General features: G+C 51.1%; 1 protein-coding gene across 1 annotated transcript; it reads left to right on the top strand.

The window, feature by feature from the left end:
- Positions 1-599: 599 nt before the first annotated feature.
- TEOVI_000890200 (phosphatidylinositol kinase related protein, putative) lies at positions 600-13424 on the top strand (the record flags this gene model as incomplete). Its single annotated transcript, XM_067223622.1, has 1 exon — positions 600-13424. The coding sequence occupies one exon, from the start codon at positions 600-602 to the stop codon at positions 13422-13424; it is 12825 nt and encodes a 4274-aa protein (XP_067079723.1).
- Positions 13425-14534: the final 1110 nt, after the last annotated feature.

Below are 14534 nucleotides of genomic sequence, written 5' to 3'. Positions count from 1 at the left end.
TATATATATATCGACTGACATTACGTAGCGTTATAAAGACAGCAAGGGTGAAAAAAAAAACGCGAAAAGGAAAGAAGTCGAAGCCGATTCAGGTGAATAGAGTTGGGGGAAAAAAGGAAGAAGCATTACTACCACTATTATTATTGGAGATTTCACATAAGTGAAGGTTTTCATTTCCACCGCTCGTGTGAAGGAGAAACGGCTCCCCAAAACAAATTTAAAAAAGGGAAGAAAACAACAACAACAGAGCCTCAGCTTCTCCCAGCGCACATCTCTGAGAAAGTGGAGGAGAAAAAAAGGGAGCTAAAAACAGAAGCGAAGGCTAAGGAGTTTATACAAATACAAACAGGTGTAACTGTACACAGATTTGATTTTTTATTTAGTTAGTTCCCAGGAACAGACGGGTCTAAGTTGCGCCATCTGGTTTGGCGTTGCAGTCAATTAACGAACGCGTACAGGAAGGAGGAAGCACAACGAGAGGAGTTGAACGAAAGAAAGAAAGGGGGAGGAAAACAAAAAATAAATAAATAAACGAAAAGCGGATACACATAAACACGAGAGGGTATAAGTTGTAGTCATCAAACATCGAATCCGTGATTATGTCAGCCTCACAAGATGCCTCAATGCTTGGATTGTTTAGGGGACGGCATCCGGCAGTGTCGCAGCGGAGTATTTCATTAGACAAGGAGGCACTTAAGAGGAGCCTTACAACGATCTGCAATGATCTTCAAGGGGCAACTATACGGGAGGCACCCAAGTTTCTGCAAGATCTTCGCACGTTCCTTGACAACACGGTGGAACAGAGTTGCATGTGTGTTCAGGATTTATTCGGTCAACATGTGGCAAACAACATTCTTTTCGTGGTGATGAATAGTGTCCTTCGCCCTGCACTCCAGCAGTATAACGAGGCGGTAACAAAGCGTCGGCAAATGGCGGCATTGGGCCGTGTGAACATTGCTGAGGACGAGTCAGGAACTAGCGCTTATTCAGAAAATAGAGGAAGAAAACTGCGCACCGACTTCGCCCGTCCATGGCGAGCGCTAATTGAGACCGTCCATCATAACCTGCCTGCGTCGGTAGTTCAACAACAACAACAAACCGCTGCCCATTCCTCTTCCTCTTCCTTTTCCTCTATGCTTATTGGGACGGGCAGCAGCTCCGTGGGTGGTGGGGGCGGTGATACGCATTCCATGTCATCCGGCTTCGACACGGCAAAACATCATCATGGAGGAGATGGGAGGGACAATTTCACATCTTCATCCTTCAAATCGGCACCGCAGCACGTGGCACCAGTTGGAGGTGGTGAGGGTTGGGGAGAGGCATCGCACCATATTTGGGCAGTGCCTCCAAACCACGCAGTATTGCCACTTCTGTGGAAGAACGCCGTTCCCCTCAACGGATTTGTGAGTTGCGCGCTCGAGGTTTTACAGTCGGAGGTTTTGGCCCCAGTCTGTGGTCAGGAATTCGCGCAACTTTTGTTACATCTGTTTCTCTTTGATGGGTATCTATCAAACCTGCTGCCGAAGCTCATAGCGAAGTTGACAGTGCGTCTGCTAGACCTTATTGATAAAACGGTGTATGAAGCAAACGGAAGTGATACTGGTGGAGGAACGGGGACGTGGGTGCGTGGCCGTGGCGCGCCTCCAGCAGGCGGCTGTGGCAACTCCAAAAAAAGCAACCGAGGACCCACTTCTCATGAGATGAATGATGATGGGGATCAAGCTCCTTCTGTGGAGGAGGGAACAACGTATGCTGCAGTTCTCGTTCAACTCTTTCGGGCGCCGCATCTTCTTAGCGCATTTATGCCCAGCCAGGACACCGCCGTGGCCGTCGATAAACCGGAAAACAACCGCAAAGTCACATTACCCTTTGTCATGCAGCAACTCGTGAACATCACCATGCGACGCCACCAGAGACCCACGTGTGCACTGCGGTTGGAGGAACACCTCCTGGTGGCTGTAAACTTACTTATAAAAATAGCTCGCGACGACTACCCACTAACCTCAGGTGTGCCGCTGGATCTCCTGAAACCACTGTGTCACTTCTTTTATGCCACAACACGAAGGGATGGCTGGCGATTGGAGGCCTTAACCCTCTTGACCACGCAGGTGTGTGCATCCTTTTCGGCAGTATTAGGCCAAAACGTGCGAGCAGACATTGAACGAAATAGGCCGCGTGCTGCACACCACCACGGAAATGTTCTTGGTAGTAACTCCTGCAGTACCACCGGCAACGCATCCAATCACAAGGAAGAAAAAAGCAACGCGCCGTTATTGCGGTCACAAGCCAAGAGTTCTTCCGCGTCACCACCACCAACAACCTCCCTAATCTGCTCACCAACAGCAGTACAGGCACCTGCTTCCCCCTTTTCCGCTTCTACTCCCCCGCGGACACTGGTATTACTGCATGAAACGGTGTTGCCTTTTATGCGGCAACTATTCACGGTGCCACGAAGTGAATTCAACTTCGTTTCACGTCGTGAATTATCACATTTTCCATGTAGACCACTTGCATCGTTGTTTGACTTTGGGGCCATTGTGCTTTATTTGGCCTGCAGCACACACGACGCCTATTTGGCGCTCCTATTTACTTCCCCTGGATCACGCAGTGGAGACGGCACCAGCAGGCACAGCGGTGGCGACAGTGGCGGTAAATCGGGTGATAGAAGCGAAAGCACCGGTAGCAATAAGAGCCATGATAATGGAGTTAGTACAGGGAGAAAACGTCCACGTGAAGGAGACGAAGGGATCGCTGACGTCTCTGATCAGGTCGGCTTCTCCCACGATCCACAGCCCGTATCCACCGTTCACCCGAGTAACGTTATATTGCAGTTGTTTCGCTCGCTGTTCTTCCTCGAAAGCGGCCGTGATGCAGCAGAGACGCCGGTAAGAACGTGCAGGACATTACAAGGGAGTGTGACAGGTGCTTTGAGTGACTCTAACCTACACCGTTGTGGCTCCGCGAGTTTTGGTCTCGGCGCGGGTGGGCACACGCCTTCAAGTTCCACAAGCAGCGGTGGTCCAATTGGCGCGCCGGCAGTGCAGAACAATATCAAGGACAGTTCACTTTTTATGCTTCATCTCCTCGCCCAACCGTGCGCCACGCTTGGTTTTACAGAGCATCAGTGCACTTATTTAGTGGAGCAAGGGATTCTCCCCATTTTTCCGTACTATGGCGTACAGTTAGAGTCGCTACTGCTGGCAGTGCTGCATGCAGTGGGGCCACGATCCTCCGTTGTTTGCCAGCAGGAACTGTTTCGATGGCTAATTCGTCGTTACTTCCCCACTGAAACGGCACAACGAGAGGAAGAGAGTCACCCAAAGGAACAGGTGTACTCTTTGTTGTCACTTTTGCTTGAACGCGGGGTGGTTGGTCAATGCCCATTTCTCGTGACGACCGAAGAACGCATGCGACTGCACTCTGCCGTTCATTTCAGTGCAATTACTGCGCGAATTTATGCTGTTGTTGGTGGAGGGGCGCTGCCGTCGACACCTTCAACGGGGTTTGGGGGACCGGTAGCAATGGCGGGGGGAATAAGTGGATCAGGGGTGGAAGGTGTATTACCGCTTAACCAGCCACTTGGAGAAACATTCTCAGCTGCAAGGCGAACAGGCGTCTCAGCAGCGGGATCGTCTCTGTTAGGTCCCTCCGCTTCCGCTGCCTTTGCACCCACAAACAACGCCATCAAAACGGGTATCCCGGTGTCGTTGTTTAAGTCCATGATGCAGTTTCTCTCAGCCTACCATCATTATGGAGCTACGGCAGCTCAAATAACCGCATCCCATCGGGTTTCAATGAAGAAACGAGTTCGTGACGGGTGCTCTCAGTCGCTACACGGAGACCAACTGATGGATTTGCCTACAGCATCTCTACGGCTCTCGACGGTGCTCTCCTTTGTTGTAGCTGGCATTTCACACGGTGTTTGTTTCTTTCCGCATGATGATGGTCTCGTGTGGAGACAGGAAACAGACTCCCCTGCCGCTGTTGCGAGAGCGGCCGAAGCGTTTGAAAGTGTGCTGAGTTCAGCGGAGGATCATGTGTTGTCCTTATGCCTTATTATCACCGAGAGCACGATGGGTTGTCAACACTCCCTCGTGGCGACTGCCACATCGGGCGTTAAGGTTACCACCGCTTCTGAAGCAGGAACGGATAGCGCAAATTTTCTATATAACATGGGTGGTGGAAGAAGCGTTGCGTCATTGCGGCGCATCAGAGAAAAACTTGGCCACTCGCGCCGTCTTGTTGGCTCAGCTTTTACAACGCCTGAGAAGCAGCTTCCTGCATCTGTTTGTGAGGCTGCTCGTGGACACTGGCTTCTTCTATATGAATTCTTATCGCTCTCCAGGGAAGAGGTGTTGCGTGACATGCAGGGACCTTCAACTACTGGAGTTTGCAGCGGCTATGACATTTGTGGGCAATACCCTGAAGGCACGTCGGAGGGAAGTGTATTGGATGTCGGTGGTAGTCGACTACGTCCTGGGGATACACCAGCCGCTGTAATGGAAGCCCTTTCTGCTGAAGTTGTTCGTGCTGTAACTGAGATGGCGTGCAGTGCAAAAATTGCGACCACGTCTGCTGGGATCGTTGGCACTGAACCATCTGCGTACCAACAACAACAAGGCATGTGTGAAGAAACCGTGGCACTGATTCACCGCAAGTTGTGCATCCATTCCATTCAGGTTCTTCATTTTATTCTGCGCTTATACCGGCTTGGGATATGGCACCTTCCTGAAGGAAAATGTAGCCGGCAACCGGGGGAGTGCACAGGTGCAGGGGTTGTCGCAAGCGCAAAGTCTGATGACAACGCCAACCTGACTGGAGGGTGCTCAGACAGACTTAATAGTGGTGACAATGGCGACAGTGAGTCGGAAGATCTTCGTGTGCTTTTGGATTTTACACCACAGCAGTTATTTGAACAACCTGCTTCGGTTTTTCAACGTCTTCCCACGGCCCCTGGTCGAATCTACTACGCTGTAATGTGGTTGTGTCATTACCTCACCACCCGTCTGCTTCGCGATTCGCTCACGCAAGCTCGTGCGGTGCTTCGGGCGCTGCTGCTCCTACTCCATGATGTCGGCACAGAGCTTCTTTCACGGTCTCTAGCACTATGGGAACCGCGCCAAACTATTCTCAGGTTTGTCGGTGCCACATGCCGTCGACTGCTTAATGAAGGCATATCCCGACTTGCTTCATGGAAACAGACGGAAATAACGACCACAGACAGCACAATAATCGTTCAGGCCACCATGCGACTCAGCTGCAGAGTTCTGGGTGAATTTCTAACGCTGGTGCGCCACAAGCGTTTGATGCTGGCCGCCGCTGAACCTTTGGTGGACCCCTCGGACGTAACAGCTGTAATTGTGGACATTCTTGTGAAGAATGAGCTCATTTTACCTCTTGACAGAATCTCTGGCCGCAACGACGCTGCTGAAGAGGGAGCAGATACCCGGGCGATATTGAAACCCCACCCATTCGTGCCCTTCGTTCTGGCGTCCGTTGACTGTTTGGCGTATCTGCTCCAGTTGCTGCGTGGTTTATGGGGAGATATGAACGCGCGAAATGCGCTTCTTGCGCTGCTCGAAACTCTCTTCGCCCGCTATGCCCACTCCATGTGTGAAAGCATATTCGCAACATTCGGCTACTATGCGTTGCACACAAAGGGGACTGCAACGGTAGCAGCTCGTTATGCCATAGCGCCCGCTCACTCCGCCGAAAGGTGCGAAGGCCAGCAAAATGAGTATCGGTTATCGACTACGGGTGTCGGAGTCGACGAACCGGAGAAAGAGTTACTGTGTGAGGAAGGGCAAATGCTGAAGCGCTTTGTTGAACGTGTGAGCGACTCTGCGCAGAGCGACATCCCACCTCTTACTCCCCAACGACAGTGTGCCGTCATATCAGCTATATATGGTCTTCTTTTCCTCTGTGACGCTCGAGTTGCAGAAAAGCTCGGTCGGTACATATTTTCCTTCTTCTCTCCCGATGCCCCTTACGCCGTGCGGCAGCACACAGCTCTGCAGGTTCGCTTTCTGTTCAGCCGGTTTAGCGATCGAGCCGGAGCTGTGATGCGCGATATGATTGCCAGCGCTCGCGAGGGAATGAACTCTACGAGCGGTATGAGCTGTGCGACAAGTCTACGGGCGGTAGCTGAGGCGGCAAGGGCGGTGCCGTTGATGGAGCCCCGAGTTGTGTGCAAATTACTGGAATGTTGGGCCACGCACGGCTTCATGCATAAGGATTTGATTCTCGAATGTCTCCAGTTGATTGGTGAGTACGCCAGACTTAGGGTAGGGGGCGGCGGCGTCGCTGACGATGTAGGTACTCTGCTAGGAAGTGACGCAGCTGAATTAGAATTGGCGATTGGAGAGGGAAGTAAGATGAGTGCTCAACAGTTGTGCCACCACCACCGTGAACGGCTTTTATTTGATTGGTTGTGGAGCTTCGGTCACCCGCTAGAGGCATTGCCTATTACGTGCTTTGGCTTTAGCTCTATATCGCAGCTTTGGGCAGCTTTTATGCCGTTGTTGTTGCCGATCGTTTTATTATGCTGCTCAAGCCGTGGTTCGAATAGCGTTCAAGCACGCGAAGCTGTGGAGGACGAGGCTGCAGGTGCCGTATTCATGCGGCCCAGTAGCCTCCTCTGGCGGTTAGCTATCTTCCACCATCGACAACAACAGCGAGAGAAAACTCCAATTGAGGGGGGAGAGAAGGGTGACGAAGCGGTTGGACAAGAACCTGATCCTGAGTGCACGCCGCAGTTACTTATCGAATGCATCGTTGCACACTTCCCTGATGTAGTGGCACGGTTACTCCTGTTTGCCTCCTTATCCGAGAAGAGTGGAATGGGTGTCGAATGGTCACAATTGACTGGAGCGCGTGTCAGATGCGGTCACCAAAGCTTTATGGGGCTGAAAGACACCCGGAAATGTGTCGAGGAACCCGACGAAGACGCGAAGTTGGAAGAAGCAGGATGTGCTGCTCGAGTGGCATTGGAGTGGCTGCGAAGCGCACTTTCCCACCGTTTTGCTTCACTTATGCGTTATAATGCTGATGGTATTCTGTGCCGTTTTGTAGATCTCGTCGGCACCCTCTCACCGTACATCGAACTTAAGCAGATTCACTGGGCAGTTAAGTTGCTCTGTGAGTCAATAGGTGACGTGGCCTCTTCGAACACACAACAGGCGATGACAGAAATGCGAGAGCTATCGCGTGGTTCCCACCCGCCTTCAGCGTTTGATCACCAAGCAGTGCATGCATTCTTCTCAAACGACGGTGGCGACCATGCATATGTGTTACTCCAGCGACTGTACGTCTGTCTCACACAGGACCTAAACCGTGGGGCGCGTCGTCTGCTTCTGGTGCGGATGTTCAGAGATATTGTGGGGGAGTGGTGGAGTCGTGATTTGCTCCAACAAGTGCCTCACATGTTGCACACAGTTTTGCGGATGTGTGGTAATATGCTAATGACATGCCCGGATGTACGCCCTGTGGTATGCGAGGTGCTGCTACATGTGTGGTCAGTTGTTGTCACTACGCCCGCAACCGCACCCTCGGCAGTTTGTATCGGAGCTGCAGCAGATGAAGCGTTCATCTCCACCATTATGTCATCGTTGACAGAAGAGTCGCGAGTGGTGTCGTCAACATGGGACGCCATGAAACGCTCGCGGAGGGCGTCGCAGGGCAGTTGTGCCGATACACCTGTTGAGTTCATAAACGTTGATAATGAAGAGGAGGAAGTGGCCGTGTCAAAAAGTATTGGTGTCGAACAACAGCAAGACGAGGTTCGTCAACAGGACCAAGCAGACATGGCCAACAGCTCCGGGGTTAGCGCAAAGGGGCCGGCACGTCGTGTAGCGCGCGTGCTATCGCAACTTGAGAACGTCATTCTCGTCTCTGGAGCACCAGCCTCCTCTTTTTATGATGATGTCGCATCTGCTGTGGATCGTGACAGGGAGGCTTTCGTGGCACTCATTCGCCTGTACAGACTTAACGAACAACAGCGGCTGCGGCTCTCCGGGGCGGGTTCGCAGAGAGTGCCCAACTCCACGGAAAATGTCACCATTAAAACAGCCAGCGTTGCCTACAACACGTGTTGTCGAGCAGTGCAACATTTGCTCACAGTGGTGTGTTCTGATACCGCTGGACAATCTGCACAGACCACTGTAGCTGTAGGTGTCTCTCCAGTGGCAGTTGCGGCGCCTGTCACAGTGTTTCAGACAACAAACCGTGATGCTCAATTGAGTGCGTTTCATCTTCTTCGTGCAATTTGCTGGTGCTTCATCGAGTCTGGATGCGAGAGTTGTGTGGAGTCATTATTTTCTCCGACAGCAGACATCCACAGCCTGTTGCAGCAACGCTCACTGGATGAGGCTCTACATCACGTCTACCGTCAGCACCTTGAGCAACTCTACCGACTTTCATTCGATGCCGATGCATGTAATGCCCACATTGCATCCACTACACTTCGTGGGTGGCTCACCAGCATCAAAAAAGAGGATGGCAAAAGCATAAATGAGGGTGATCCATTTAGTGAAGGAGCTACCGTCAAAGTGGAGACTTTGTCAGATGCCAACGATGCGGATGAGGCACCGGTCAGGTCACGCCGAAAAGTTGGAGGGAGTGCCACACTCATTAGACGGACACTACAATTATTTGAAAAAGACGGAGAGGAACAGCGGCAGACTCGTCATAACAGGGGGAATCAACACTTGGAGTGGACGAACTCGTTTGTCAGTCTCGGGGATTTGGCGGTATTTTGCCGGGAGCTGAGCAGCATTCCACGAAACATCAGCGCAGTTCGTACTGACGCGGCAGTCGAACAACTTAACTCCCTCAGAAGTTCGTTGGTGTGGGACGCACTCCAGCTGCATGAAGATGAACCACGTTTTCTGCGTTTGTTTCTCATAGCAATCATTCGCCAATACAAGCTGCAAGAGCGTTTGGGCACCATCTCCACGGTGCTGAACTGTATGTTACTGCCCGTGCAAATCACCCCAAAGGGCATCACCGGGGGAAATAGCAGTCTTACGTGGTTTATTGAAGGATTCCTTCCCATAACGTTGCTTCATGTTATACTACTGAAAGAGACCTCAGTACAACGCGAGGAGCGGGCTACGTGGTCCGGTCGACTGGAGGAGTGTCTATTCAAGCGAGCGCAACAGTTTCCACATACCACCCGCCTATTCCTGCGCGCATTGAATATCTGCCGATCTGTGATCATGACAGCAGTTCGAAGCCGCGGTGTACGGTCGGACGCATCAGATTACAATCAACGCGGACAATTTGCATTGCCGGAGGGGCGTGGCGCTGCGGAGGTGGCGGGAGGTATAACATTCCCGCCGTACGTGCGTAGTGAATACGGTGATCCACCGGAGATAAATGACATGAAGGATTCATATTGGCTTTCAGACATTGACCCACTTACCCTAGCCGCAGCCGCTGCGGCTTGTCATGAACCTCATTTGGCTGTTCTATTCACAGAGCTCAGCGGCGAGTCACTCCTTGGTCGACGAAAGGGAATTCCGTCCACTGTCCCTGATATTTCTGCTGCATCTACGCGCGGTTTATCCGCTGATGCACACAAGCAAAAGGAGACCTCAGTACTCTTCCCGTCTGTTAATCCTGATGTGTGCCGACGTGGGGCTTCCGATGGTCGACCGCGGCAGTTGCGGGCCGATGTGGCACAGGCGGAGTTAGCCCTACGTCTCTTCAATTTCCGGTCTGCAGTTCATGCCATTCTTGTGGATGTGAAGGAGGCTCTGCGTCTTCGTGAGGGCAACTATGACGACCTCCCTGCTTCAGCAAGCGCAAGTTCCAAACCCACTCTAACAAGCGCCAGCGCCGTGGGCGGCACGGGGGCAGCATCAAGGTTAGCCATGCCCGCCCAAACGGGTGCCGCAGCTGAAGAACACACAACGCCATGGGAAGAGGCGTTTCTTCTGCAACACCCCATGCGTCGAATTGAGCAGGAGAAGAGCCGAGGTAACTGGCAGGCTGTACTATGTTTGCTTGACCGCCTGGAGCACCCTGTTTCCAACAACTCGAGCCGTGATTACCAGACCAGCATTTCGGATGCACGTATTGTGATTGAGAAGGCGAACGCACTGCTTCATCTTGGGGATCCGGGGACCGCCCTGCACCTACTGGCTTCCGCTCTCAAGAGGAAGTTTCACACCTCATTTTTTGGCGTTGTTACAGGAAGTAATGATCATATTCAACAACCAGTCCAGGACGCAACTGAGGAAGAAGAAAGACATGAGAATGAGTGTATGCAGTTGCGGGCTGCGTTAGCCGGTGCTCTCTGGCGGAGTGGGCGGTGGGACTTGAGGTTTCTACAAGAAGATGGCTATCAGCAACAGCGGAAACTCCATGATTTGTTGCTGCCGACCACTGTTACGGTCGACGAAGGCATTTATCATGCCCTACAGTGTGTGAGGCGTGGCGATCGACATGACGCCCACCGTTGGTGTGCGCAGGCGCAGCAGCATCTGCTTCGACAGCTTAATCCCTCGAACTGGCGGTATATAATGTTGCGGGCGGAAGCTTTGCAGCAAATTGAGGACTGCGGTAAGCATGAAATTCGAGTGGGTTCCGCAAGACCTCCACGATGGGTTGGCACTTCCCTCGCGCACGTGCGTCTGCCGTATGACGAACTTCAACTTCTGGACAGCGTGCAACAGCAACTCTGTGTTGTCTGTAAACAACCACAGTGGTGGCTTACGCATCTGGAAGTATGCAGTGAGCGAGCACTGTGCTCGAACAAACCGCTTTTGGTTCGGCAATGGGTTTCGTCCTACGCAGAGCTCTCAACAGTGGTTGATGGCGGTGTTGGCGGTGGTAGTGTTGAGGCACATGGCTCGAACGGCCCGGATTGCAACCTGAAGCCCGTACTGCAGGCCGCCACGAGCTCATGTGGTTTACCAGCCTCCGTTCTTATAGCTCTCGTACATGCCCGTGCGGAGTTTGCTTGCGGCTACCCACATCGCGCAATTGCTATTCTTCAGAACATTGCAGCACCGTCGCCAGCTTCTCCGCAGGTACGAGCTTCTGGAGATCCACAGTTTTCGTTCCTTTCTCCTTTTGCTGTGGGTGTGCCTGGACTATCATTTCCAAAGAATCCTTCGCTGATGCCACCTGTCGTTTTGCAGCTCGTTGCTTGGGTTACCGAGGCTCGACTGGTTCCCCTTTCACAGATAGTGCGTGATCCCTTCTTTACTCGATGCGCCATTGACGACCGGACTGGATATTGCAGCCTGCAACTAGCCAGGTTATGTCATACTCTCACACGTGACATTGCCGAGCGGCTACGCAGTTACAATTATCGCACAATGCAAAAAAGTATGGAGAGCTTGATCCACACACGCACCGAGCTGCAGCAAAAACAAGAGCAACTATCCAAATCTGGGGTGAGCAGAGAGGAGAAGAATCTTTTGCGGCGCCGTATTTCAGGCCTCATTGCAGAGCATGCTTGTGATGAGAGGGAGTTTGTGGAGGAAGCGGAATCTTACGCTCTGTACAGGCGAAGTGCACTGAATGGCTACTCGCGGTTCTTGCAACTGAGTGGACATGATGGTGATGATAATGACATCCTCGCGGTGTTTGGTTTTGTGTCACTGTGGTTACATCAAGATGAAAGCTATGTGCGAAAAGACACCTCTCCCGCTACGGACAACGTCATATCGAAGGCCATAAGCAACACGCCTCTGCACAAGTTTCTTCCCCTTTACTCACAGCTGGTGGCGCAACTGGGCACGTCTTTAGATAATAAAAACCTTGAAACATTGGTGCACCGAGTTGCAACGGAGCAGCCACTACGTGCCGTATGGCCGCTTCTTGCGCTTGCGAATGGACATGTGTTTGGCCCAGGTGTGGGAGACACCGGAGGTAAAGGTGCCTCCAGTGGTGGAGTTGTGCATGTGGTAGATGAGGAAAAAGTTGCTATCGCCAGACGTATTCTAACTTCCCTTAAAGAACCGAGTGCACAACCTTGGGGGAAAAGTAAGAGCACCGGCAGCAGTAAGAAAACAAGTAATGACGCAGAGGACGCCTCTGCATTTGAGTGCCGAAGGAAGTTTATCACTGATGCAGAGAGCCTTTCCGAAGCCTATATACAACTGGCCTTTCACCGCGCAGATGCTGCTGACAATGTGGAGTGCAATATTCCGAAAACTTTTATGCTTATCAGCGACGCGCTGCAAGATCTTTCTATCCCGCCTCCCACGCTGACTGTTCCCGCGACTAACTCTGCGCTGTCAGCGTCCCTACTGAGGCACGAGCAAGATGAGCAACGGGCTCAAGTGCCGCGAGTTATGAAGTACAAGAGCACTTTCAGAACGCCTGGGGGGATTAACGTTCCAAAGGTGCTCCGCTGTGTGTTAAGTGATGGTCGCACAGTCCAGCAGTTGCTTAAATCTCAGGATGATCTTCGTCAAGATTCTCTAATTCAGCAAGTGTTTGGCTTATCAAATGCCTTGTTTGAGAAGCACCCCTTAACGCGGCAACTCCACATATATACCTACAATGTTGTACCCCTTGCCCCAACCGTTGGGTTGATTGAGTGGGTGGATGGTACCATACCACTGGACCGTTACTTAAACAGTAGCAGCAGTAAGAACCCTACCGGTGCTCATGAGCGGTACTTTCCCACTGAAATCACCTCGAAAGTGTGTCGAGCGCGCCTCAATGAGGCAAGCAAAACGCAAAAGCACGCTGTGCTACTCTCCCTCTATGCAGAGTTCAGTCCCGCCCTCCATTATTTCTTCCTTGAGCATTTCTTTACACCGCAGGAGTGGTTGCAGCGGCGGGAAGCGTACACCCGTAGTGTGGCGGCATCAAGCATGCTCGGCTACATACTCGGCCTTGGCGACCGTCATGCCAACAATTTACTCCTCCACGTGGGTCGCGCTGAGTTGGTGCACATTGACCTTGGTTTCGCCTTTGATCAAGGAAAGTTGTTGCACGTGCCGGAGTTGGTTCCCTTTAGACTGACCCGTAATATTGTTGATGGCTTTGGTGTGCAGGGGACGGAGGGACCGTTCCGCCACCACTGCCAAGCCGCACTTCAACTACTTCGCGGGCAGAAGGAGTTTTTTACCACAATTCTCGCAGCCTGTGCGCATGACCCGCTTTCTCGTTGGGCAGTTTCAATTATACCCCCGCAGCAGCAGCAGCAGAATGCTCAACAAGATGAACAGGACAGTAACGGTAGTGGCGCCAACTCAGCACGGCAGCAAGGCGTGGGTGTGCACCGAAAGAAGCCAACATACGCCGATGCAGAGCGGGTACTTTCCCGGGTAATGGAAAAAATTCAAGGCTACGAATCTGGCGAATTGCTCAGCGTGCGCACGCATGTACAGAAGTTACTCCAAACAGCGCAGAACACGGAACTGTTGGCCCAAATGTTTCACGGCTGGTCACCTTGGCTGTGATTATTATTATTATTATTATGCGTCCATTACGCGTTTGGTTGTTCAATGGACTGCACTTTCTTGTGTTGTTGTTGTTTTTTGTTATTGTTGCTTTTTTTTTTCCTTTGTCCGTTATGGTGGTGGTTCAGTTGGTGATGATTGGCTCACGTTGTGAAGTAAAAAAAGTCCTTGCACATGTACTTAGTTAAACAAACGGGCGTGTTCACGCTTGTTTGTATTCTTGCATGTTTCAGTGTGGAAAGTTCCTTGTGCAGCTCATAGGAGACAAAGCAAGAAGAGGAAAAGAAATGAAAACAAAAGAAGAGAAGAGAAGAAACTTAGTTTGCCGTACGCAGAGATTGGAAGAAGGTTCCTGAAAAAAGGGATTAGTAAATAGTTTTATCTAAGTAATGCATCCTCCTACTACCCAAAACTTTTTTTTAAGAAAAAAAAAAGAAACGAAAATAGAATGGAGGGAAATAGAGGGTTACATCATTTTTTTTTCACAACTCCCTCCCTTCCCCTCCTCTTCTTTTTTTACTGTTATTTTTGTTTATTCTATTGGCTTAGTTTGTGTGCATGTGCTCTTAGCTCTATATGCGGACGCAGCGGACCGTCTACGGGGTTGAACACAATGTGTCACGAGCAGAAGCTTCCCGATTGTGCCATGCGTACTAAAGTGAGATGACGGTTGTGTGAAAGGGAAAAAATAAAAATAAAAAGAGCACGTGCGTGTGTGTGAGAGTGAGAAAGAAAAAGAAAGAGAGAGAGAGAGTTTGTGTGTAACGGTATTCGCAAGTAACAAATAAAAGGAAATGGCAAAGGAAGGCGGAAGCTGAAGTATGTTTGTGTGTGTGTGTGTGTGTGTTTTGGTTTTTGTTTTGTTTTGTTTATGCCTTTATCTTTTTTTCTCCCCCTTGTTTTCTTACGCCTCGTCGCACCAAAAAGGAAAAAAACTGTTTATTACTGCTTTCGTTGCCGTTGCTGCCCTTTTCTGTGTCTGCGTTGCCTTTGTTAGTATTACGTGACTCCTTTTCATCCCTTATTCCCTGCGATGCCGCGGAATTATGTTTTTTTTTTCTGATGACTGTCCGATAAACTCTTATGTTTTTTTCTCCTTTTTAATCTTTG

The sequence above is a fragment of the Trypanosoma equiperdum genome, assembly GCF_001457755.1.
Source record: "Trypanosoma equiperdum strain OVI genome assembly, contig: ctg_1908, whole genome shotgun sequence".
Classification (NCBI taxonomy): Eukaryota; Euglenozoa; class Kinetoplastea; order Trypanosomatida; family Trypanosomatidae; genus Trypanosoma; species Trypanosoma equiperdum.
Note: the sequence above shows the minus strand (reverse complement) of the source record. Positions and strands in the feature narration are given on the sequence as shown.